Source organism: Amblyomma mixtum, chromosome 5 (assembly GCF_055824585.1).
Source record: "Amblyomma mixtum isolate Tamu chromosome 5, ASM5582458v1, whole genome shotgun sequence".
Lineage (NCBI taxonomy): Eukaryota > Metazoa > Arthropoda > Arachnida > Ixodida > Ixodidae > Amblyomma > Amblyomma mixtum.
The window spans coordinates 153,000,718-153,026,839 of NC_143016.1; the positions used below are offsets into that span (position 1 = coordinate 153,000,718).

Genomic DNA, 26,122 nt, shown 5'->3' on the forward strand with positions numbered 1-26,122 from the left:
GGTGAACTCAGTTTTCGAATTTTCGGTTATGGCCGGGCCACCAGAATTTAGGAGGTGGGCACGGGGTGGGCCAATCCGATTATTGGAGGTGGGCCAATTCTATTTAGAGGCTAGGTCAAGACTGTCATTCGCCTGAGCACACCAAGATTCACATGCAGTCAATATCGGCAAAGGTTATTTCAAAGCAAATTTCGGGTGGCCCATGCCATATTTGGGCATGGGCCACGTTGGGGACGTGCCACGGTACCTCTAAAGAACCCACGATTCAATTTTTGTCGATTTCGTCAAGGTCGCTGCAAGGTCAAATTTTGGGTGGTGCCACAAATTCGGCGCATTTATTAAAAAAAAAAACAGCGCTGCGCGAAAGCGATCTCGCCAGCAGCGCCCTAGAACAGGAGAGAAGGAAACCCCGTAAAGCGCCTAGCCTTTGTGTGTGTTGCTTCCCTCTCCGCCATCGCTCGCCGGCGCGGCGCCAAGGAATCACGTCAGCGCATGTCGATTCTTCCAGCATGTCGGAGTATTTTCTACTCAATGCTGACGTAGAGGCCGTAAGCATTGAGTGTTCTAAATGATGCCCTCCCCCTTCACTCGCGCCCCGGCGGCGGCGCTACACAAGAAAGATCTCGAAACATCCCGAAGCCAGTTTTCGCGACTGACCAATGGGTCGCGCGCCCGTCGCGAGAGCGAGAAGAAATTGCACAGATGATACTGTGTATATGTGCGCGCCTGCCTTGGCGCGAAGAACGAACAGACACGGAGCGCGCCTATATATGAAGGGCGTTGACCGCTGTCTGTCAGCCCGAGCCGCCATTTAAGCTTCGGAGATGTGCGCCCGCTCGACTCCCGGGACAACACCACTCGCCCAGCCGCGGGCCAACGAGGCAGCGTGCGCCAACCTGCGGGACCTTTGGTCGTCGGACTGTCGCAGTGCCCGGTGAATAAATTGTGTTTTGTTTCTTTGCCTCCCTCTTGTGTTAGTGCACTTTAGGTGCAATATTTCTATTGTATTGTAATCTCTCTAGAGTGCAACTTTGCACGAATTGCATTGTCTTGTTAATCACTTTGTATGTGCTCGTACGAGTGATTGGGAAATCCTCTGTATCGACTCTTCGCTGTATAAAGTTTGTTTTGTTTGTGAACCTTTGGCTCCGACCCATTATCTGGCTTGCGACCGGCGAAAGCTGGGCACCAAACGACAAAACCCGTTGTCACTTGATAGCTGGTCTCTGGGTGACCTTGCCACGCTGAGTCGAGGGAAGCTCCTTTGAGATCGAGACCGCTACCAAAACACGCTCTAAGGGTGTCTGGGAACGCACGCTAAAGTGCGCGAAGTGGTGACAGGTGGTCCGTGCCATATTTGGGCATTGTCCAAGTACGTTACGTGCCACACTACCTCCTAGAACCTACCATTTAATTTTCATCGATTTATAGTGGCCCATGCCATATTTTGAGTATGAACCATGTCAGGGTATGCCATAATAGCATCCACAACCTTAAGGGCCATTGCCTATCTCTTCAGAGCTGTTTTTACAGCCCCCTCAAATTGTCCCGTCAGGGCTTCACTCATCCCATGGCTTTCACTGAGAATGCAGTTTTCCTCCCTCCATGACTTACTCGGATCAAACTCACTACGCATACATGAAGTTAGCAAGCCGGAGGATTGCTCTATCCAGGACCGTCATGTCTGCTGCGGGCTAATTGACCGTTCTTAGAAAACATAGCGCAAAAAGGACAGGGACGACGCAGAACTGGACGGGACAAGCGCCTGTTCCGTCCAGTTTTGTGCCGTCCCTATCCTTTTTGCGCAATGTTTTTTTAAGAACTGTTACCAACTATCCCAAACCAAGCTACTGTTGCATCTAATTGACCGGCACGCAAGGAAAAGTTTGTTGGTCCGTTTTAGCCGCGTCGAACCTGACAATCTTCAAATCGTACTAGACTGTGCGGCTAGAGGAAGCGATGGTACAGCAAATGCGGCTTGGCAAGACCGGAAACGATATTAACAACAACGCAGTACCGTATTGTCTGCACAGGTGCGCTAAAACTCTAACGCTCAGATCTCCAAAAGTTCACAGTATCAGTGGGCCGGCATTTCGCAACATATAAGGTGCGCTACCATCATAGATTCCTGCACATGATTTTTTTCCACTGGTATAACCATAAGAATAATCCTGTCACCTACAGCGAAAGGTAGACTGCTATCAGAAGAAAGTGTGAGTCAAAACGAATCTGTAAAATGTTCTTGCTTTCTCGCTGCTTCCGAGAGTGTTCTTCGTTTGATACCCACCTGGTTACGCACTTGCTTGAATCACTAATCTCTACGTTTACGAATCCCAAGGAAATTTCTGAAAACCGCTCAGAAAAAATTTAGTACCCACATTTTGTTGTGCACAGCCGTCAAATATAGGAACGAAACTGAAACTGCTGTAAGCGTTTGCCAGAATGGGTAAAGGCAACACTGTGCGAGCGTATTCCCGCGATTCCCGCGGAAACGCGGTGCGCTGGAAGTGGATGAAAGATGCTGAAAGCACTGAAAGCTTGAGTCTACGAGCGAGGTTGGAGACCGCAGAGACTATTGCCATTTTTCTCATTTATTATCCCAGTACCGTGTTATTGCTGGGACGTGCTCCTGGTTGCATTTTCTGGATAGTAATTACACCCTTCAATCTTCAGTGATGGCTCCACAGCGCAACGGCGACATATCTTTGCGGGGAGGTTCCAAGGAGCCGCTTAGAGTTTTCGTGCTGCCAGGTGCGTGGACATGTGTTGCGCTTGTGTACTGTGTATTACTGGTTCTGCTTACGAACCAAAATAAAGTCCGTTGGCTGCGTTTACGAAGCCTAGTCTGAAGTAAGAACAGTTGCGATGCTTGTGTTTTCGTCATGATGTGCCATTGTCATAGCGTGGGCAAAGTTCTCAAAACAGTTGAACAGATCGATAAACCCTTAAATGCACACTGATTCATAGCTGCAACGAGTTTTACTTCAGAGTTAGGCGTTCTGTCATAATCTGAGAAAGACTTGGTTCAAGTGGCCTGTTGTGAAATTGTACTGCGGTTTCCATTGATCGCCATTGGGACCAGCCGCAAAATTCATGACACAAACTGTTCTATACTATTTCGTCACGAAACTAACGTGTTTATTTTTTCACCTTTCTCATCAAGCGCAAGTGGGCAATGCACAATGTTTGTTATGTCATTTCACTTTAGTAGGCATGCATGCTGTGTAACTTTTCGCAAGCAGCGAAATTTGCTTGAAGTGACGCGTCCAAATGTTTGCTCACAGTGTATTGCTGTTACTGTTCGATTGTCGGTTCAGAAGCAGAATCAGAAATAGGGGAGTATCGCCCCCCACCAAGCGAGAAATCTGATGAGAACACCACGCTGATCCCCATTTTTCGAGATTAAAAAAAAGAAATGCATGGTTCAAATGGGGCTGGCCCCTCCAAGGGTTACCCATAGATCCGCTCCTGCAGTGCAGTTTGCCTTCTATTAAGGCTGCGATTTGGGCAAGCTGGTTTAACAGTGAATCAGTTAACATTCTTAACTTCATTAGTGCGCTACTCATGGGAACGAGCAATACTGGCCGCAAAAGCCACACACAAGACAGGGCGTCCAGTATTGTTTGTTCTCCTGAGTAGTGCACTAAAATTAGTAAAATATGTACCAACTAGGCCCATTTGCAGCTTTAATTGCGTTCAATTAGCCTTCCTCGGTTGAGGAGCAGAAGGAAGGTTGTTCTCGAAATGTTTCGCTTGGATAAGGGAAAGGTGGAAGGCCTTAGTCATTTGCAGACTGATCTTTCCTCCACTCCCAGGTTGAAGTCAATACCTTGTAGAGTTAGTGAATAGATAGTCAACATTAGCGCCGCAGTTATGTTACAACTTTCCCGTTTGCTTCGTTTCATTTTTCAGATAAGCACGCAACAGAGGATGGAGAAGTGCACAGTGTGGTCCGGCTGCCACATCCAAAAACTGGTGACTTCATTTTTTCAGTTGGCAGTAGCGTGTGGGCTTTGTTATGCCGTAGGTAAATATGTCTTCGCGTAAACTAATCATTACAGTGTGCTGCATTTGTAATGGATGATTTGCCTGCACAATCAATCTCTTATGATATTTCTTTATTCTGTTTTCTTTTTCAATACCTCTGAACGTGCTTTCAAATAATTGTCACTCTCATGCTTTCTCTTTATCTTTAAGGCCTCCTTTATGTATGTGTAGCATTTGTTTTCTTCCTTATCTAATCAAGTTCACTTTGGTAATTGCATAAACAGTGCCTGTTAAGGCCTTACAAGGTTAGACATGGTGATTTCTTAAACCTTTCGCTTACTCTGTTTTGCATTTCTAGAAGCGTCGTCACTGTACGTTAAGGCTGACTCTGGCGAATACCTGGAGCTGGTCAAGTTTAAGGAGAAACATGCATCCTGGATTGTCGACGATGTTGTGGAACCAGGTAGTCGCAGGCTGCTTGTTGCACGACCTGTACACATCCACGTTTTGCGCATTGCTTTTTTTTTTAGTGCAGAAATGCATTCTAGGCATCCACTTTGTATATTTTCGGTTTGCAAAAAGTCATGCCAATTTCTCTTCGGTTCTCTATTGGCGTGATAAATACTGCCTCTGGTTAATAACAGAGTGTGTCATAAATCAAGTAACATGAAATGTGCCCAACAAGTTTTAAAGGAGTGCTGATACTGAATTTGGGTAATGTGTCCTTTCTGTGTAATTGTGTGCAAGAAATGACATAACGTGTATCACCATGTGAAACTCACTTATGCTTGATAAATAATCTATAATTGAATTTCTTCAGTCAAGGTGAGCTCACGGGCTAGTTGGTTATTCATTATTTTTTCAACAGCGCATGCTACACAAGGACACAAGACGAGGAAACACACACACGAGCTCTGAGCACGAGCGCATCAGCACTCGTGTGTGTGTTTCCTCGTCTTGTGTCCTTGTGTAGCATGCGCTGTTGAAAAAATTATCTTCAGTCAAGTTGCTTCAATTTCACTTTTATCATCCGAACAGTGACTATCACATCAAAGTCAGGTTCATACTGGGAGACATATAAAAACAGTGATATAATGACTGCTTCCTCATTCACTGTCATTCTGGCCTGTGGGGCAGACTGGCATAAGAGTTGTGCTAATTAATACAAGGAAGTAGCTTTTATATATGGCTGTTTTCATGCCTTACACGACCTGAACTGAACTTCGATGTCAAGCAGTTATTTCACTGTTGAAACCAAAACTGAAGCAACGTGAGAGAAGCAACTCAGTTATAAATTACTTGCCAGGCATGTAGTGATGTAGTTCCATGTAGTGATACATGCATTGTAATGTCCAACACAGTATTCCAAAAAAGCAAGCACACAGTCAAAATTTGGTCCCAATGCTTTTTTTTTTTTAAGAAAGTTATTGCATCATTCCTCTCATTTAGAGAAAAAGCTTCTAGCTTATTTTGACAAGCGTTACAAAACAAGTAGTAAGTGACGCTAATGTTTTCATGCGTTTTGTTGAGTCAGCTGTCAGACTGTGCTGCCATGTGTTGTATGTATGTGAGTTACTAGGCCACCAAGTTCCAGCACTGTCCAAAAGAGTGCATAAGATTCCTGAAATGATGTAAATGCAAGATGTCACCCATTTCCGAGCTTAGCTAGACAATAAAGACCACTTAGGTCTTTAGCCTCCTAGCGGACTTGGACAAACAATGGTCGTCATAAGCTGACTGTCATTTCTGGCTCTTGGAGAGTCCAGCTTGTAGTATGTTTTCTGGCACTCTGTTTCCTGTTTAGGGCGAGTATGGCTCATCCGAAGCATTTTTTTGATTTACTGACAGATTGCAGGACGGGTACTAAACGACCATTCTGGCGCGATTTTAAAAACTAAATTTGACCGTTACGTGATCAAGACCATGCACACATAGGTAGGAGGATAAAGTATTCATGTTACCCAGGTGGGCTTTGAAGAATATGAAGAAAGTAGCATTGATAGAATACTCAGGTTATGGGAATTGAGTAAGAATGCATTTCTATGGCAGTTGCACCCAATGTTGTGAAGTTGTGCAGAAAAAGTTAGTGCTGCATTGTTTCGCTACCCGGTCAGCTGGTGCTCACTGCAGCAGATTAGCAGGCATGTCCCCTCATGCGTTGAGTTACTTTGATCCATGCCTGTACATTAACGAATGACCTACCAGCGGGGTGGGTTTGTTTACCTTTTTTAAAAAGTGTTTAAGGGTCCTTTCAGAAAGGCACCTTTGGCCATGCAGCACATGTTGAGCTTGTTTGTAGCAATGCTGCTGCATTTTTCATTCCTTGTCAAACCTACAAAACTCGGAGAGTTCTTGTGGTGAGTTGAACCAGTCGGTTCTTTGCCTCTGGGAACGAGCTTTGGCTAGTTAAGAGTGGTGTTGAGTCACATCAGCAGAACAGCCAAGCAGACAACGATGCAAGGGGCAGTTGTGTGCGCATGCTCATAATCTTGTCCGTTTCGACCACTGTGGTCATTCGCGGGATGTTCAGCGGCCATCTGGTCGACACTGCCATGATAATAAATAATTGGAGAATAGTACATTCGACCTCATTAATTAAGAAGTCTGCCTCTGCAGTTGTGTAACATCTCTGAGACAGCACCTTGCTGTTATGTATCAGTGGTTAGAGCACTAACCAAAGAATGCGTGCGTGGGGTGTGCATTTTTTCTAGACTTTGTTTGGGAAAATCTATATATCAATTCATATTTCCTGTTTCTTTTTGTTTCATTTTGCAATTTAAGGCAGTGTCTTGCGGATTTGTGTGGCATTTTGTTTTCATGTGGCATTAAATTTGGTCTCTTCATTACACTTGATTTCGCTTCAAGTGGAATGCGCATTGCATGTCTGTTGTTTCCTCGTGTAAACAGATGGATCGCTCTGCGTTGCCACTCCGATGGATCCACTGTTCTTCGCTTTGGCCCTGCTCCACAAGGTACTGCAGTCCCATTCTAGACATTGGTTACGCAACAGCTTTCTGCTAGCTTTATGTCGTCAGCTGCTGAGAGAGTTACTGATTCTTCTAGATGATAAGTGAGAACAGTCATTATCTGCACACAGTACATGATACATGGAAACATCATGCTTTCTGCATGGTTGTTAATTGCTGGGGGAAAAAGACTAGGGACATGGTAACGATGGAGTAAGCCAGTGTTCAACAAATGCACCATCATTGCTAATAATGCACAGCAAGTAGCCCGTGAAATGATCAGAGCCCAAAACATTGTCAGATTAGGGAATGATGGCATCAGCATTGTGTTCATTGCATTGACAAAACGTGAATTGGAGTATCTGACTGACAAGTGAATGAAGTGGGACGGTGCATGTGCTTTTCATATTCTTTCTGCCCTTAACGTCTTTTAATGATTGAGTATTCACGTTTTGTTTTTAGATGCTTCTTACTTTTATTGCGTCTTAAGTCCATGCCACACTTTGCCTTCTACATGTTTTACTGCTTTTGTCTTCTGTTTTCCTTGTCGTTGTCACTTACACCTGCTATCAATGTTCATCTCATCAACTGCACCTTTTTGTGTCTGGCCTCTTGTCTTGTTAACTTCCTAACGGGTGCTTTTGTTTTTAATGGTAACAAAATAGTTATTTAGTACTAAAGCTACCATCTATTGGCAAACCAAAACATGTTTTGGACGAGCTCAACTTGCCCTAAGACACCAAATTTTTGCTTGTGTGTTTTCTTATTTCAAATGATGCTTTGAACATTAATTGCATGGATATTTGCCTATTAACACTAAATAATTTATAACTGAATTTCTTCTTGACACTCTTTTGGTTTTCGTTTCATCAACCGAATGATGGCTGGGACATGTAGTTGGCATATAGGTCATGTGAAGCACCGAAAAAAATGGCAATACAACTGCTGATACGTCGATTGCTGTCATTCCAGGTCTTGGCGCAGGCTGGTTCAAGTGTTATAGTAAATTAAAACTGCAGATTTTTGTTTGTGTCTCACGTGACCTAAACATCAACTACAGGTCGTAGGTCACAGCCACCGTTTGGTTGATGAAACCAAAGCAGTACGAGAGAGAAAATTCATTTACAAATTATTTAGTACCCATAGGCAAACACTATGATCCATGTATTCTAATGTCTAACGCATGATTTGAAAGAAGAAAAGACGCTACTAAAATTCAGTGTGCCTGTAGTTTTTTGAACCAGACATAGAGTGCCAGACAACACTCGCCACGCTGGAACTCGTCATGAGCCAGAAATTACAGTCTGCTCATGAGAAGCCTGGCTTACCCAAGCCCTCTTGGTGGTTAAGCGAATGCAGCAGCCCTTTGTTTGTTTTTTATTTGTTTTTTGTTTTTTATAATGTGATAGTGTTAAGGGTTCCTTTTAGTGGGAAAAGCAGCAGCTTCCCATTGACAGCATGCACCGAAATTCGCATGCATCTATGGAGTGACAACAACTAATAACTATGACATGTAATGCGAAGTAAAGGTTGCCACATGCCTGAAATAATATAACTATAAAGTAAATGATCTTCACTTAAAATAAAACTTCAAAAGTTTCAGTCGGGATTCAAACCTGCAACCCTTGGGTTGCAATCCAGGCCATGCAGGCATACATACGGCTTTGGTACAGGCAAGGGTTTAACGTATGTCTTGTGGTCTTTCACGTAAAGTGGTATCTTACAACTGTATGCTAATGAGTATGTGCTTAGTTGGTTAGTTAATGGGGTTTAAAGGTCCAAAGCAACTCAGGCTATGAGGTACACCATAGTGGAGGGCTCCGAATAATTTAGACCACCTGGGGTATGATAACGTGCATTGACATCGCACAGTCAACGGGCCTCTTAGAGAGGTTCTAATTACGGAAATAGTAATGAAGCCCGTAGCAAAGTGCATGCTGGCATTGCATATCCTTCTTGCTTGATGTGGCATAGTGACGCCGGCATGTGGCAGCCACTGGAAAAGCCCTGTGTTCTGATGAACGCTGCTGCCCCAACCAATGACACACAAGCAGTGTAAAAGTATTCGAGGGCAGAACCTACGTCTAAATGAACAGCGTCCGTGTCTGCGAAGTGATATGCAAAGGACCGCAGGCAGCTGAACAGGACAGCAGCTTGGGCATGTTGGTTATTCATTTGTGACGGAACAGCGCTTGTCTCTTGTCCCGGTGTTTTGCGCTGTTCCGTCACAAAAGGCAGCTGAAGAGACCTATGAACACTATCATGTTATAGGGTGTAAAGCCAATACCCTTCATTTTTGTTCACGCCCTTTCTTCTGCCTATGCAGTGCTTCTCCTCAGACTAAAATGATCAATTGAAGTCAGCGTGGTGTTGTTGGTCTCTTGTATGTTCCCGTCTTGTTGAACTGTTTTTTCCATGCAAAACTTGACATTGCTTTAATGGTTTTGTATTCACTCTCAAACGTGCTTTGCATTGACAGAGTGACACAAAGTTCAGGCCGCTCGATGATTTTGTGGAGGACAATTCGTTTCCACATCTCATCAGTCTCATCCGCTCCTGCAGTAGCCACTTGCAGCACATTGCAGATGTCAAAGGTACGTCTTCCTTTTGTCCTACTCACTGGCTGCATTGCTGCTGGGGTGTGCGTTGGGTGTTAGCGGGGGGTTCGTGTGCGACCATGCTTCGGGCATGCCTGACAGTGGAACCTTGAATTTGAAAGATGTGACAGGCCTATGACTGGTTTCTATGTTTATGCAGGCACGGCAGCGTCTTGCTAAATCAGATAGCTAAGTTTGCTGTCTACTCTGTGTTGAGAGTACAGATGTTCATGCAGATATCTTGACTGAAATTTTGTGCAAGTATTCCTTTAAAAGTCAGGGGGCACTTTGTTGACCTAAAGTGCGGTGAGGCGAAAGTCTTAAGCGCAGTGTTGCTGCTTGTGTCACTGATGTGGGGTTAAGATGTTAAGCTTCGCCTCTAAGAGCGGAACGCGACAGCGTCTTGCAACGCTCCCGGGGAGTCCACTGAACGCCATCGCCCGTTCGGTTTTACGCCTTGCTCGTTGGTAAATTGGTTTTTGAGGAAAGGAAATGTGTCTCGCATGCCTCGGTGGACACCTGGCCGTAACGGGAAGGGAGGAAGATGGGAGGGACGAAGACACCGTATTCACTTGACGCGCCTTTGTTCATTCCAAACCATCGAGCTGGCATGGCGAAGTGGTAGCGTGCTCGTCTCGCACTCCGGAGGCCGGGGTTCGATTCCCGAGCTCGACTAGTTTCCTACTCGGTTTTATTTATTTATCTGACCTGACTAGAAAGATTAATTTGGCTAATTAGGCATTAAGCAATTAACTCAACCCATTCCCACTTACTTGGAGCATCACTATACGATCCCTGTGATTGGTTGCATGATTACTAGCCAAAGTACAATTGGCCCCGATTGAAATTCGCATGCTGTGACGTCACGACCGTTTCGACCAATTGAAAAACGTGACATTTCTGTCGACAACTTCTGCTTACAACGATGAGGCATTAAAGGCTTCCGCCTTAATATCAGTGCATGTTTGCGTGCTGCTTTATTTCTCAGTGGTTTGCCTTGAGTGTCATGTGGAAAGAATAAAACGTTTGCCGTCATGTGTTAATTACGGTAGCAAAGAGGGTAGTTTTCGGAACTACGCAGAGTTTTCTATTAGTAAACGACACTGAGTAAAAATTGAACTTGGCATGTATCAAAAGATTACCACATCCTAATGACAGAGATGGTACTGTTACTGAAAATTAAGCTTTTGTAAGCTAAAAATAACCAAGAAGTTCAGTACAGGTTTCGCCGCTAACAGCTGTTTTCTCAAGGAAACTGCGATGACATTTGTTATTTTGCTTTGTTGCCATATCTGAGACTAGGATAAATGCCATTCACTTCATAGGTGATCATGGAGTCCTTTTGATATGACTTAAAAAAAACAGCAGTTGCTAACACTCATTCACGATCCACAGCATCCTTTATTATTTATTATCTATTTATTATCAATACCTCAAATGCCCCAGGAATGGGGTATTACTTGAGGGATGGGCTGAATGTTTCACTAATCAGAGATCGGATAGCAGCCTTGAAATGCAGTGGGTCGGAGTGGTGCACGGAGTTGATTGGCAGGCTGTTCCAGTCTCAAGCAGTTTGCACAAAAAATGAGCGAAGATGAGCTGTAGTCTGTGGTGGAGGAGGGTAGACTGCTTTGGGATGGTTGGTACGGCTTGATAAGCGATGAGCTGGCAAGATAGCTGAAACATCAAGTTGGCTGTGAAAAAATTTATGAAAGAGGCGGAGCCTAAAGATGCAACGTCTGGACTCGAGATTATTAAGATTAGCCTCAGATTTAAGTGCAGTGACGCTGGTGTGATACGAGTAGTCCGAAGAAATAAATCTAGCTGCGCGATTCTGAATTGATTCGAGGGTGTTCGAAAGGTTAGATTGATGAGGGTCCCAGACTGAGCATGCGTATACTCCAACCTCGGCCTGACAAATGTGAGGTATGTTAATGTTTTAATTGAAGCAGAAGCGAGTCGCAAGTTCCTACGGAGGTAGCCAAGAGTGCGATTGGCTTCGTTTGTTATGTTTGTTATGTGTGCTGACCAATTATAAGTGTGTTAGAAAATGTGATGCCGAGATATTTATACGACTTAACAGATGATATTTCAGATGCACTCATTTCATACTTGAAGGGTTGATAGTTTTGGCGCCGATGGAAAGAAAGCAATGACGTTTTATTAGTGTTTAAGGACATTAACGAAGTGTCACACCAGGCTTCAACACGTTTAAGGTCGTCTTGAAGTAAGCGAGAGTCGGAGGTGTTATGGATGGGGCGGTAGATTGCACAGTCGTCTGCAAATAGGCGGATATGAGAAGTTATATTACTAGGCAGGTCGTTAATATAGATCAGAAAAAGCAAAGGGCCAAGCACAGTGCCTTGGGGGACACTGGAAACAACCGGGGAGCAAGATGACGATAGTTTATTAGCATACACAAATTGTTTCCGGTTAGTGAGAAAATTGCGTATCCAATCCAATACAAGAGGGTTAATGTGTAAGCTTGAAAGTTTAAGTAGAAGTCTTTGATGGGGAATCTTGTCGAATGCCTTTTTGAAATCCGAAAAGACAGCGTCCACCGGAATGTTTAAATCAAGATTAGAGCTTATGTCGTTAATGAATAAAGCTAGTTGTGTGTCACATGATAGCCCTTTGCGAAACCCATGCTGATTAGGATGAAAAAAAGTGAAAGATATCAGGAATTTTACTATGTGAGAGTAAAGCACATGCTCCATTAGTTTTGAACAAACGCTAGTTAGTCAAATGGGATGATAACTAGAACGTAAAGCCGGAGGACCTTTTTTCGCAACTGGAACAACCTTGCCTACTTTCCAGCCTTCCGGCACCACTCCTGATGACAATGATTGCTGGAAAATATGGCATAAAATCACACTGACAGTGTTTTTCGTATGTTTTAGTACCTTGGTGTTAATGTCATCGACACCTACAGAAGATGAAAGCCTTAATGAGTCAATGATTTTCACGATGCCGGGAGGATTAAAAGTGATCTCAGGCATAACAATGTGATCATAATGGGGAAAATCTGTTATAGTTTTAGTAGGTTCTTGAGTGAAAACAAAACTGAATGCATGGTTTAGTTCTTCGGCCGTTTGACTTGCAGGAATCGGGTTATTGCAGTGATCGTATAATTCTAATGGTTGGGAGCGTTTAGAGTTTATAGTACTCCAAAAATTTTTAGGGTTCTTTTTTAGCATGGTTGGCAAAATTGATGAATAGAAAATACGCTTTGTTTTGTTAGCAAGTGACTCAAACTCCTTTTCCGCAGTGTAATACTTTTTCCATGAGCATTCGTTGTTAATTCGTTCTTTTTGTTGTTGAGACGTTTCAGCGTGCGTGTGAACCATGGCGATGATTGCTTATTGGTTACAGTGATAGTGGGTATGTATGTCTTTATCAGCTCATGCATTTTATCCTCGAGAAGTAACCAGTTAGTCTTGGCGGAACGTTTTGAAAAGTCCTCAAGTAGCCAAACGGAAAATTCCTCAAGTGCAGTATTGATTGCGGAATAGTTTCTTTCATATAATGTTATTGTTTTCATTATTGTTGGTGTACCCGGTAGATGGCAATGGAGCGAACCGTGCACGATGGAATGGTCACTAAGACCCGGTAAATATGTGAGCGAAGAAAGCTTATCGGAGTCAGAGGTAAGGATCAGATCGAGTGTATTAGATGAATTGCTGCTATGACGTGTTGGTTGGGTGACTACTTGCGTTAGTCCAAAGGTTAGGCACGTGTTTACGAAGTCACTTTCAATGTTATTCTTTGATAGTGTTTTGGCAAGATTAGACCAGGTAATAGCGGGAAAGTTAAAGTCTCTGAACAGTAGAATAGGTGACTGACGGTGCGTTGCAGTTACGCGTTGAAGAACTGCGTGGAATTCGGCAACAAAAGAAGCGTTGGCGTCGGGAGGGCGATAACAGGCGCCGATTATTATAGGTGGGTAAGAGGCGTTGGAAATAACAATTATAATTTCTAGGGGCGATGATATTTTTAATTCGATGCATTGAAAATTTCGGTGGGCTGCTATCAGTACGCCACCCCCACGCTTGTCGATTCGATCCCGCCGGAAAATATTTAAATCGGAAGAAAGCGAGAGAATTTCAGAGTCGGTGATCGATGATGTGAGCCATGTCTCGGTAAGAACAACAAGGTTAGACTCTGTTGTGTGAATTATGTTGCTAAGAGGATCAAGTTAGGCAAAAGGCTTCTGATATTAGTATGTATAAAGGATAAGTAAGAACTCCGATAGGCAATCGCAGCAGGAAACGAAATCAGCTTTTTGATGTTTGACTTTATCGATAAGCCAGACATCAGAATTCTAGAGCTTATATTTTTTTTCTTGTGGTTAATTGCTTGCTTAGGTAACAAGAAAAGTTTTATCGGACTACTTTTTTGTCGTGAAGGAATTCTGTGCGGCGGCTCTGAATATGGGCGCAGCTTCGTTGCATACTTAAGTTGTGTTTGACGTTTCAATCAGTTGGTGAAAACAAATGCTCCATTTTTAAGTCTGATTTAGTTAGTGAGAAATCTGTCTTCCACTCCTGAGCATATGTCTTCTTGTGGTCACAGACAGCCCGTTAGTCAGTTTATATTACGAACAAAGTTTGATTGAATTGTCCTCATTTTAGACCTGTTTCGCACTTGTCCAGAGCTTGGCGAGGACCAAGTGTACCGCTACAGCGAGTCCAAGTGCCTCGAGTGGCTCGCCAAGAAAGTGAAGGCCGTGGCAGCCGCGCTGGAGTCGGCCAACATTCCGGTGGCTGCAGCATGCATGAGCGCCGCCCTGGTGAGAAGCAAGCACGACAGCCGGCCCACAGGAGGTGAGGCTCTCGTCATTTCCTGCCCCCCCCCCCCCCCCCCCTCTTTCTTTCCTATGACTCCCTTATCTTCTGGGAGGGTTTCGCCATCTTGACGGACTGCACTAAAGGAATATTCAGCACGAGAGTAGCCAGGTATACCGAAACCTGATGGGGCCCCCCTGCCTTTTAAATGAGACTGCATGGCAAGCCACGGATGAACTGTGCAAGCTGTTAAAGAGGAAATGAACAAGTTATGTTTATAGCGTGTTATGATAATTCTTAGGATTCACTCCTGAATTCTGCATCTCTGTAAGCTCATTGGCTAAAATCTCTTGCATTGTGCTGATACTCAGCCCCGAAGGCTTCAGTCTTCAGAAAGATAGAAAATGCTTGTGTGTGATTGCATCATAGCACACGAGCAGGCAGATGCACTCTATTAACCACGATTGTTGGTCCACGTGACAGTGGAATGTGCCGGGTAGCTCGTTGCTTGGAAGCACAGTCATAGAAGCCAGATTTTGGAACAGTGACTTCTTAGTACAGAGTGCCTTCCAAACGTTGCTATGCAGACACTCTGTTCAGCAGATAGTGATGTGGTCAGCGCACTGCTACGCATACATACAAGTTGCACTACACCAGCTTTCACTTTCGTGATGCACTTGGATGTCACTAATACTAGGCATGTGGGAATATTCGGTAATTTCGAATATGCAGTCAAGTAGTGAAGTATTTGATTCGATCCGAATATTTGGTATTTGGCACAGGAGCGCATTTGAAACACCCGAAGTTTGTCACAATGTGCACAGTGCGCTTCAGCTAGGAAATTGAACAATTTTGTGTCGGGTTTGATGTTGTCATTGAGATTCTATTGCATTGAAACCATTGTCTTGCGACCTCCTTCGGTTATTGCCTGCGGAGGAAGTTCTTAGTTTTGATCTTTTTAGTGTGTCCAGCATTGAGAATTGCATAGAGGACGAGTGGTTGTAGTAGTTATTGATTAATGGTTACTGGCAGTATACATTTCTGTGTGCATCGTTCTTTTTTTTTAAAGAGCTGAGTCAGTATATTTCAGTTTATTTCATTTGCAAGGACTCTATATTATTTTTAAAAAATAAAAATAAGGACAACAACATCTGTCTATCATTTTCTGAATGTTTTTTTTTTGCATGCTGGACAGTATTCGATTTGTATTGGGATATTTCATTATATATTTGCTCACTCCTAGTTTACAGTAACCTGGTTACTGCACCATGACATCTTGTTGTAACAAATGGCACATGTATTAGCATCCGTTTCACTCTGTGCTCTGATGTGTCTTCTTGCTGTATCCATTTCAGAGGAGTACATGCTGACGGCGCATTCCATTGTTGCCGACTACGTGCCACCCGCATTGAGCTTGCTGCTGAAGTCGTCACTCGGGTACGTAGTCCCAGTAGCAAGAGCCAGAGTGTTTTGACTCTACCACTCATCAGCATTCCTCCTGAGACCTCCAAACACATTTGCTGAGGCGGCTTTCAAAAAAGAAAACTCTTGCAAGTTTTGTTATCAGTGACGTGTGCCTAGGGTGTGTTTACTTAGACGGCCCATAAAAACTGAGTGCCAAAAGAAAACAGGGGTCTAGCAACTAACATTAAGAGTTTTGCCAGTCAGGTAATTGTGGGACCACGTCAAGCGGTTGCATTTTCCCTCATCCAGGCAGCTCTTGTGGTGGACAGTACTATGCACCAGAGAGGTTTATTAGTTGATTCCTGTGACAAATGGTACCATGCCAGCTGAACAGCAATAGGGAGGCGGCTTATGGCCGACGACATCGACGTATGTCAGTGAAGCAGTGGATGGGTGGGCAGAAGAGCCTCGGCAACCTACTCTTGGATGGCATGTCAAGAGCTGGAGCCAAGTATGCAGCTCGCTGTCTAGAGCTTAGCAGAAGAGAGAGCTGATGTGCCACTTCGTCATGAACAAAGTCTTTGATCTATTGCTGCAGCGAGGAGGTGTCAGCTGCTGGCGTCAGACCAGCAAGCGACTCATCCCGTCTGGGGTGCTGACGAGTCAGGACCCTCTGTTTGCGCAGCTCCTCACAGCTTTCAGAGAGGATAACGACTTAGCTGCGGTGCGCAAGTTGCGTGCTAACAGCATCTGAAAGGCAGCGGCGTCAATACCTTTCAAGACGTGTTTAATCTTGTCAGACATGTTGTGGTTTACATGTTTGCATAAGTTAAGGGCATGTTCGATGTAGCTTGTGAACTTTCGCCAACCTGCTCAGACCGTTCATGCTAGCGTTGTTCAGTGCAGAGTTACCGGACAGCAGAACGACTGAACACTTCGGAGAAGGTCGTCTTGAAGGCAGACCAAGTTCAGATGTCCACCTCGTGGTTCCAGTACCACAGGTTAGCCACGCTAGTGAGATAAAAAATTATGTTATTTAGTTTTGTCGCATCGTCCCATTTGTTGTAAAGGCTCACCCGCTCGTAAGACGCGAGCCAGTCTTCGACATCCTGCTGATTGGTCTCGCTGAAGATGGCTGGGTCCCGCTGGCGAAGGGAGCCGGCGCAGATAGCAGCTGGGCCCACTTGCACGGCTTGATGATGAACGTCGTCAGGCATTGCAGGGAGCAGGAGAGTACGGCTGCGGAGTTCCAGGGCTATTGTTACCCAGCACCACGGGGGTTTGTTTGTTGAAAGGAACTAGGAAGACGGGAGTGGTGGCGAAAATAGTCTGAGGTCAGCCAGGTCGAGCACAGACATTCGTACCGATAGCGATACAGCTGAAGTGCATGGCCATCTCATGAATATGCATCTTCTTCTTTGCATAATAAATAAAAATATTATATAGCTATCACTGCAAACCATCGTCACTGAATCTTGCACTACACAGTGGTAGCCACCCTGTGAGTTCTTTTTTGTTTTCGTTTTATGCATAGCACTGGAAACCGTTTTGTTCCTCATGAACTAAATGGTAAACGTCCCACAAGTTCAATTCAAACTGCGAGTAAGGCTCTTGTGGCAAAGGAGTCGTGCCATATGCATTAGGTGAGCATATTGTTCATCTTGAGAAAAACAGCGCTTGCAGACAAAGGACCAGAACGAGAAGGACACACGACTGCGCCAGCTAACAACTTTGTTTCGGAAGGCAGCTGATCCGCACCATTTATACAGAACCGGAGGGAGTGATGCGCACGCACAAAGATCAGCAAAGTGGAAGCACGGAAAGAGCCAACAGATAGGCCGACTATTCTTATCATCACTGATAACCAATAATGCAGCCAAAACAAGCTAGAAAAAAAAGGAAGGGGAGGGTGGAATGAAAAAAGTGGGAGAAACAAAGGCAGAGAGCATAAACAGGGAATTCCAAAAAATTCTAAAAAGATCACGAAGAAGCCAACAACCAATACGGCTAAATGAATGACGATGAACGGTGACAAAGATAAAGGCGCTAAAAGCTGAACTGACTGAAGCATAAAAGGTGCAGGAAAAGCCTGCGGAAGATGTAAAAAATCGGGAACGGCTAAAAGGTGACGGAATTAAAAGCATTAAAACTGATAGAGGCAAAAACCTGAGAAGCCAGTGAGAAGGGAAGGTGGTCACGAAAATGAAATTGAACAGACAACAGATCCCTGAAAAGAAGCGATGAATCATAAAACGTAACGGTGATAAACCTATGATGAAATAACAGAGAAGTTATTACAGAAAAGTTTAGATGGGAAACATCGTAAAAAATGGGCGCCAACAAAACATCACGGGATGAAACCAAAAGAATGCACTGAATCAAATCGAAGCAGAGAGGAATGAACACTCTTGGCCTAACAGGGCAACTGACGGTGTGCTAAGGCACTCATCTTTTAGCTTGCTAATAGTGGCTGCTTCAATGATTTCTCGGGTCAGTTGATTTATGTTTTTCGCCAGAATTTCTGTTTGTTTGAAAGTGGGGGAGATGCGTCGGTGAGGACTGTAATCACGGCAGGGGATGGCCAAATTACCGGACCTTTTATCCTCAGCATTAGCTTTATGTTTGGCCGATGTACTTCCTGCCGCAGGGTAAAGGGATGGAATAGATAACACCCGACGAGCATGCTACGAACGGATCCCGAGGCTTAAACTTGCAGCATTAAGAACTAGAGGTCTGCAGCTGTGAGCACCTTGAGGTCTCGGTGGGTAATGCCAGCAGAAGCTGTCCCCATGGGGAGCGCTTGAACTATATGTGTCTGCCACTTGCAGCCTGGACACGAAGCCAGTGGCTGAGAAGAAGCAGAAGGTGCCTGGCTCACCTCCACCAAAGGTACGATCACGATTGTTCATTTCTCATTCTACTTCCTTGCTAGTGCAGAGCGTACAGAAATGAACTGGGACAAAGCAAGAAGCAGATGTGACGTGTACTGCCAAGGACTTCATTATTCTTTCTGGAAAACCAAGGAAGGCGTAATTGCAGCAGCCAAATCGTGTCCTATCAAGGCACAGTCTAATCTGCAGACTTTTGCGGGATGCCACCAGTAATACAAACTGCGAGAAGGAAGCAAAACGCCACATAGTCTCCAATTGAAAAAGCAAATGGTCTTTTATTAGTCTGTCCCTTTGTTCTATTTGATTTGTCTGGTATAAATTCACCCCGTCTGGTTTTCTCAAATAAAAGTGGGAGCCTGTACCAGTCCACGTTGTGTCCGTTGGCATTTGTTTTCTTCTGCCAAAATTCCTGCCAAAAATCATTACATTAAAATGAACGTGAAATGAGAAAAATGTAGTTTTCACTTTTTTTTTCTTTTCTTTTTTTCAGAAACAAAAGACTGAGCCGGTGGAGCCGCTGGAAGACTACACCAAAGGTGCATCGAAGGATGCCATGCTCAAGACGGCCAAGGTAACCTCAGTTCAGGGCAAGCTTGCATTGCAGATTGAACGGAAACAAGAAGTTTGATTCCAGTTTGGTTCCAGAAGTTTGATTCACTGCTGCCGTCTTTAGCAAGAATGCTCTTTACTGTCATTTCTGACGTAGGAGTGATCTATGCTCTCTGGAGTCCTCCGTGTCATGGACTTCATAACGCCGTTTTCACTTGCTGCATTTCGTCATATCTGCATGATGGGCACCTGCCTAACTGTGTCCATTGAGCTGCGTACTCATCCTTTGCATTGATGTGTATCGCCACACAGAGAATGTTGGCTGTTGAGCTTTGGCTGGGTTCGTCCCTGATCCCCCTTTTTGTTCTGTACATGATGAGCCACAATGACGTGCAGGTACTTTTCATGTAGAGCTGATGCCAAAAGCTCTGCATTGTGAGTGATGAAAGTTCATGCATCGACGTTTGTTCCTCTCATTGATGTGACATGTCATGTCATGTAACGATGACCATTGATGTCTCAAACCGTATTGGAACTTTCAGGATCAGTAGCCAATGCTTAGGAAGTTCAGAGCATTCCCACAGCAGTTTGCAAGACCTGCAATCAGTGCAGCCTTTTCTCTCGTGGATGAACTTTCCCGTGGGACCCACAGGCAGCTTGGCCAGAACAGTAGCCATGACCGTGTGTTGTGCTTGCATAACTTGAGGCTGCTTGGTGCACATACAATATGGTTCCGCATCAAACGTTGTGGTTTGTATCAATGATGATATGGTCCTCACATTTTGCATTGGACATTATGGTGTGGAGGCAGGTGTGTCCTCCATGGGAAAAACACCCTAGATGTCAGTGGACGGGATTTAAACTGGCACGCAAGGACTGTTTACTGGTTGGGCCTTCTCACTGGACTACATGGTACGTGTCGTGCTAAAATAAAAAATACCTGGTGCTACGCCATTTCGTGATGTAACTGTGCACCTCTTAGGGGGAGACGCGGGTCTTGAAATGATCAAAAATGTGAAAATTTCGATTTTGCAAAATGGCATGTTCGAGCTCGTGCTTAAAAAATTTCAAGGCGGAAATTCGACCTCGAACTACTGAAATATTTATATTTCACACCTATGAAGCCTGGAAATGGCGATATCGGGGCGGACTGTGGCAGGACTTCGCACCCATTGCTTCCCACGACCGTGTCCCCAATGGCCGCCATCTTGGTTTTGTTTGAAAGCTGGGCCCCTTCTTCACTACCTGCTAGTACTTGGAACATTCTTGGAACATCTGCATTCTGCAGTTTTTTTTTTTTTTTTTTGAGGCCTCTACAACAATCTCTGAATGGCTGGTGCTCGCACTTCAAGTGCGATTTACTCAGCTTCGTGTCTTTTGCCAGCGTGACTAGCCTTACGGAAGTGTTTATTGCGTTTTTATGGCACAGTTTCAATTAATCTTATACCGAGTAATTCAGGAAGAACAGAACTGTGAAGCTATGCCGTTCTTGTTTGGCTGAGTCAAGCATTTCAAGTTTTGTGAACCATAATGCCACCTACCTATTCTTCATAAATATTTATTTATTTATTTAGAACATACTGCAGGCCTACAGTAGGCCCAAGCAGGAGGGGCGAATACATAATAATATGCAAAAAAGAACAGGTTTAGCAAAATTGAAAAATGTTAAATACAAGTTGTAACACAAAATACAGCAATAAATACAAGGCTCAGATGCAAAATACAAAAAGTAAACGTAGAAATAAATGGCTCTCAAATTAAATGCTGTGAAGAAAACATTGAGTCAAAAGAATCAGCTCTGGTTAAGAGATCTGGCGGACACCTGTTCCACTCCTCAATGGTACGTGGAAAAAATGAGTATTTAAAGGCGTTAATCCTATGGCACTTTGACAAAGCTGAACATTTTTTTATGGTGTTGTACTTCAATAACAATATAAATAGCGTAAGCTCCGCGTGGCAGGTATTTGGCTACAGCTGCATTCCAATTGGAATGCAGCTGTGCAACCGTGTTACTTGTAATGTGTCAGTGTGAAGCCAGATTGGCAGAGCCAAGCACTCAGTATTCAGAGTAAAGTTTATTAAAGAGAGGATTTATAGAAGAGTAAGGTACAAGCTGACCTCTCACCCCTTGCACATTTCACTGTTTTCCACTGAGTTTGCACTGGCATTCATTGCAGCATATGTCTCTTGTTTGTCATTGCAGGAACCAAAGCTTACAGCCAGCCAGAAGAAACTGCAAAAGGCAGACAAGACAGGCATAAAGAGTATTTCAAGTTTCTTCACTAAGAAGTGAAGAAAGACGCCACGTTTGGTGCTTAAGATTAGGACGCGTCCTTACATCACCTACCTGCGGCCCACATAAGTGCTGTGGTCTGTGCACCCCATACGCTTACAGGTCAGCCTTGGGGAACTGCAGTGCACTGGAACATTGGTGGACCTGCATTAGCCTGCTGGCATTCAAGTCCTATTTGCTTCTGACTGCAGCTCTGTACAGGATAAGCCAGCCTGCTGCAAACACTCATTTTTGTTAATTGTCGCTACTGTTGTCAGTTTTGTTACCGTACATTAAAAGTGTTGTCTCATCATTGCAAAGTGCCCGAAGTTGCTCAAGAAGGGATGTGTTGCTCTCGATGATGTTGGTTGTCGCTGGCTTTTTTCAAAAGCAGGCAAGTGTTCCACAGTGTGCCTTGTTTCTGCCCAAAAATCCTGATTTAGTCGTTTTTGGTCTTGAACTAGACCTTCCTGGCAGTTCTGCCGGGGGGAACTTGGTAGCGCTTTTTAGTACGAAAGCACTGCTTCAATGGGTAAACCCCATGCAGGGTCCTGCGATGTTTTGGGTTTGTGCCAAGTGAAGTAAAAAAAAAAAATATATCCGTGACTTGGATTTGAACTCGCAGTGGCACAAACAGATCAGCTTCCCTGGGCACTGCGCGAAAGCACTAGGCTATTGCAGCAGCCGAACACGCCTCGTGTTAAACTGCAGCACTCTCTCACACTCTGCAGTTCACATCGTCTTCTTCATGAACTATAATACTGCTATCAAACTAATATTCACGCTTTGAGCTATGCTGCTGTAGTGACTGACAGATGTGCGCTGCATGCATGCAGGAACAACGCTGTGGTAGAAACACGGCACTATAGAGTAATGCACGTTGGCGTTGACAACATTGCTGTGGAAATGTGGCGCTGGAGTATGGGCTACTGGCGTACATTGGGTAAATTGGCACTGACAAAGAAAAAGTTGGACTTCTATATATAATTGGTTCCCTGGGTCAGTGGGCACTTCAGTCGCGCTTTCAGGTACCCGGTGGTGGTGTCCACTTGCCAAAAAAACTGTGCTTTCGCACAATATTTCGTGCTTAGCAATGCTAAACTGCCAGCCCTTTTTTTTTTCTTTTCAGAACTTAAAGGCATGTGAGTTTCTGAAATCCTGAAAGATGCAAAGGAGAAAGGTGGGGTTTAAGGCGTGAAGCTGCTCTTAAAAAAATATTTTATTAATGGAGTTACAATTCTGAAGTCTGCTAGGAACATGTATATTCTATGTTATTTAATTTCATGTAAAAGTCCTTATGCACTTATCTACTATGCTATGTAAGTTTTTGCCAAGAGCTTTCTTGCTGGAATGCCATTGGTTTGTGTTGACATCAAGGAATGCAGTAACTGTAAAATTATCATTCTGCATATCATAGAACATCAGTTTTGGAGTTTTGAAATTGCCACGTCATGAACAGCAAGAAGAGTTTTTGTATTCGTGTTTCTAGACTGGCAACTTCAAAACCCTATTGCCTATGATTGGCAGAATATTTTACCTTTATTGCATCCCTTGATGCCACAAAAAAGTAATGGCATTCATTTGAGCAAGTTCCTTGCAGCAAGATTTCTTAAATTTCCTCGACAACATGTTACATAACATATTACTTGGGTGTAAAAGCACAAGCTTTACATGAAATTAAATTACATATTGGAATCAGCACAGAGAAACGTGTTCCCTGAAAATTTCATAGTTGCATCTATGATATTAAACAAATTTTATAAGACCGGCTTCCCCTTTAAAGTAGATGCAAAAACTTTTAGTTGTTTTTTTTTTCTTTACAATGATGCGCAGCACACAGGAAACAGACTGCCGCATGGAATTTGTCAACGAGAGGTAAATAATTTTTGAATTTTTTTCTCCCATGCTCTTTCGATTTCGGTTTCAACAGCCGAATGACGGCTGCTTTCTTCGTTTCCCTAGAGATGGAATGACAAGAAATCAACAAGCAGTGATTATATTACAGTTTCTGCAGGCCACGCGTGACCTGAATGAGTCTTTTACGCCACAGCCACCATTTGGCTTTTGAAATTGAAAAGAAAAAGCAAAGAAAATTCACTTATAAATGATTCAGCTTTCTTGGGTAAATTCCACGTCATGACTCGTATACCAGTGTCCAGCGCATCACCCCAAAGAAAAAAAATTTCGTCCAAAAATTTGGTGTCTAAGTAGGCGTGTGTCCAGTTAGCCATCCTGCACATCCGGAAAGGTGACAGAGGGACAGCGTTCATCCTGCATACATTTCCTTTCTTTTTCGTGCGTATTTCATGCTGAAAAAATGCATTTGACATACCAATACCAACTAGCCCGTATTTCCACTCTAACGTGGCCTTGAGGTTTTGCATTGAAGGAGTAGAGCTTCCACTCTTAAAACCAGTTTGCACCCTACAGGGACCATTTCAACCAGTGGCAAACCAGAGGGCTTCCTTTTAGAGCAGATGCAACCATTAGAAATGGGCAGATTCCTGTTAACAAATTTTCACCTGGGTGTGGTACGAAGACACTGTTGATGCATGCGCCACTCCGGTGGCGGCGCAACACGGAAAAGAGTATGTTAACTAGTACACTCTAACCAGGGGTGAAGGAAAGTTTCGCCAGTTTTCCTTAAAGGTCGGCTTCGTGTTGTCTGCACTGGCACAAGGGCGCACCGAGGTCATCCGCAGCACACGCTGGTAATAGGAGATAAAGGCATTTCATGTTAACAGAATTGGTTTTAAGAAAAGGTGGAGTAACTCATTTTGAGTCACGCTGTTAGAAAAGGGAGGAAGGTGGGAGAGAGAGGTACCGTATTGGAGGAGTTGGGAAAATTACCGGGGGGGGCCGGGACTGAAAGCTTGGGCTTCAAAAAATTCGGGATCACTGCAGTAACCCGCATTGGAGTAATGCGAAAGCAATGATGCCTCCTCATTTCAAGTCGCTTTTTTGTTTTTAATTGGTTCCTTATTTACCCACTTCATTCACAATCAATTCATTTTAATTCACTTATTCTACTTTAATTCACCTTCATGTACCACTAATTCACATTCAAATTGCATTAATTCACCTTAATTCACAAATAAAATCACCTTTATTTACAATTAATTCTCTCGACACTTTCATTGTATTTCGATTAACTGCATATTTTCCCTCGTTTCATCTCAGTATTCATTCCGGACTTTCAAATTTGGCGCCATGCGTTGGCTCCGCCCACACTTTCGGCATTTTCAAATTTGGCGCCACTTTTGCCCTAGCTCCGCCCACTTTTTGAACATTTTTTGGTCTAACTAATGAACTATTCATTAGATTTTTTTTTTTGCAGCACCCTCTCGTGATCCTCGTTCGATTACAACCATTCGTTTGACGCTACCTCTTCTGAGTTGCCCACAACTGCTGCCGACACATTTTGCAGACACGACCCCGCCGACATAGCCTATTATAGTAATGCTTTCGCATTAATAAAGTTGCGGTATGCCTAGGATGTTAAAGGGACAGTGAGGAGAGCTCTATTAATATTCTTTTTATAGCAAAATTTGATAGTTCGGCATTTCATGGCTTTGTTGCCACTTGGCCGGCAGCGAAAGATGCATTTATTTCTAAGAAATTTGGATTCGATGTTGAAAAAGTTTTTCCCGCCGCTTCAAACTTGGGACTCTCTTATGACGACACAGGACTAAGTGACGTGAAACATGACGTGCAGATTACGTAACGCAGACTCCGTGATTTCTGGCAGCTAGCGTTGCGGTCTAGCAGCCGAAATGGAAGCTACCGCCGGCCGCACGTTGAAGGCATCTATCGGCTATTGCGGCCGTCACTACCGCCGCTTCGTTTACGTTTGCACCGGTGTTTTGCCAGCGTTACGATGGATCCCGTTTTCGAAGTCGTCAACGAAGTTCTCGCAAATGGACACCTTTAGCATACCGTGTACTTTGTTACCGTTACGTTAGCGGAGTACCGCGGGAGCCCGCCTATACCGCCGGTGAGCAGGCTCTGATTGGTCCCGATGCTGCAGGCGCGCGCGTAGCTGCCGGGTACGTGGCGCCATCTGGCGACGTGACGTCATGGAGATTTGCGCATGCATTGGCTGCGCTCGGGCTCCCGGAACTCAGGTACCGCGGTAACGGGAACACGGTATGCTAAAAGTGGCTAATAACTTCGGCCTGCACTTCAGCGACCTCAGCCCCACAGAACCTGAAGTAGTTGAAGTTGACTGGCACAACCGGGAACGTTTCGCCGGGCGAGCGTACGAAGACTCAGGGTGCTCTTTACACTGCAAACTGCCTTGTACGATCACCGAAAATCGTGCCATCATAGTTTTTCATCGACCATGGCGATCATCTGACCAACATTAACAGGCTCCTTCAAAAGTTAACTAGCATTTGGAGCGGCACTTGGAGTTCCTCTGCTGTTCCGCGCTTGTAAATCGAGGCGTGTCAAAACCACGCGGGCATACAGAGCGCATAGACGCGAAGCGCCATGACATACCGAAACTACACTGGCCGCCTGTGGCGCCGCTAAGTATTGATTTTCTTCGCTTACAACATTCAGGTTGTCTTTTGTCGGTCTTCCTTGTGTGATAAAAGCGCACTATTGGTTTCAAAACAAAACTTATTTCAGTACTCAACCACGCAACCTTCGTTTGTCAGCCTCAGTGATT

General features: G+C 44.2%; 1 protein-coding gene across 5 annotated transcripts; it reads left to right on the forward strand.

Moving 5' to 3' along the window:
- The first annotated feature begins 2,452 nt into the window (after positions 1–2,452).
- Positions 2,453–21,918, forward strand: LOC149344178 (ribonuclease H2 subunit B-like). Of its 5 annotated transcripts, none has more exons than XM_089546196.1 (11): positions 2,453–2,555; positions 2,674–2,751; positions 3,913–3,975; positions 4,346–4,450; positions 6,895–6,959; positions 9,433–9,547; positions 14,182–14,373; positions 15,690–15,771; positions 18,567–18,627; positions 19,120–19,200; positions 21,382–21,911. In XM_089546196.1, exons 2-11 carry the CDS (start codon positions 2,676–2,678, stop codon positions 21,469–21,471), a joined length of 930 nt encoding a protein of 309 aa, XP_089402322.1. In that variant the 5' UTR covers positions 2,453–2,555; positions 2,674–2,675; the 3' UTR covers positions 21,472–21,911. The 5 variants fall into 5 exon arrangements, with proteins under 5 accessions (XP_089402322.1, XP_089402321.1, XP_089402323.1 ...); XM_089546198.1 differs by having other exon boundaries at positions 2,481–2,555; positions 3,913–4,027; positions 21,382–21,918; XM_089546195.1 differs by having other exon boundaries at positions 2,472–2,751; positions 21,382–21,910.
- Positions 21,919–26,122: the final 4,204 nt, after the last annotated feature.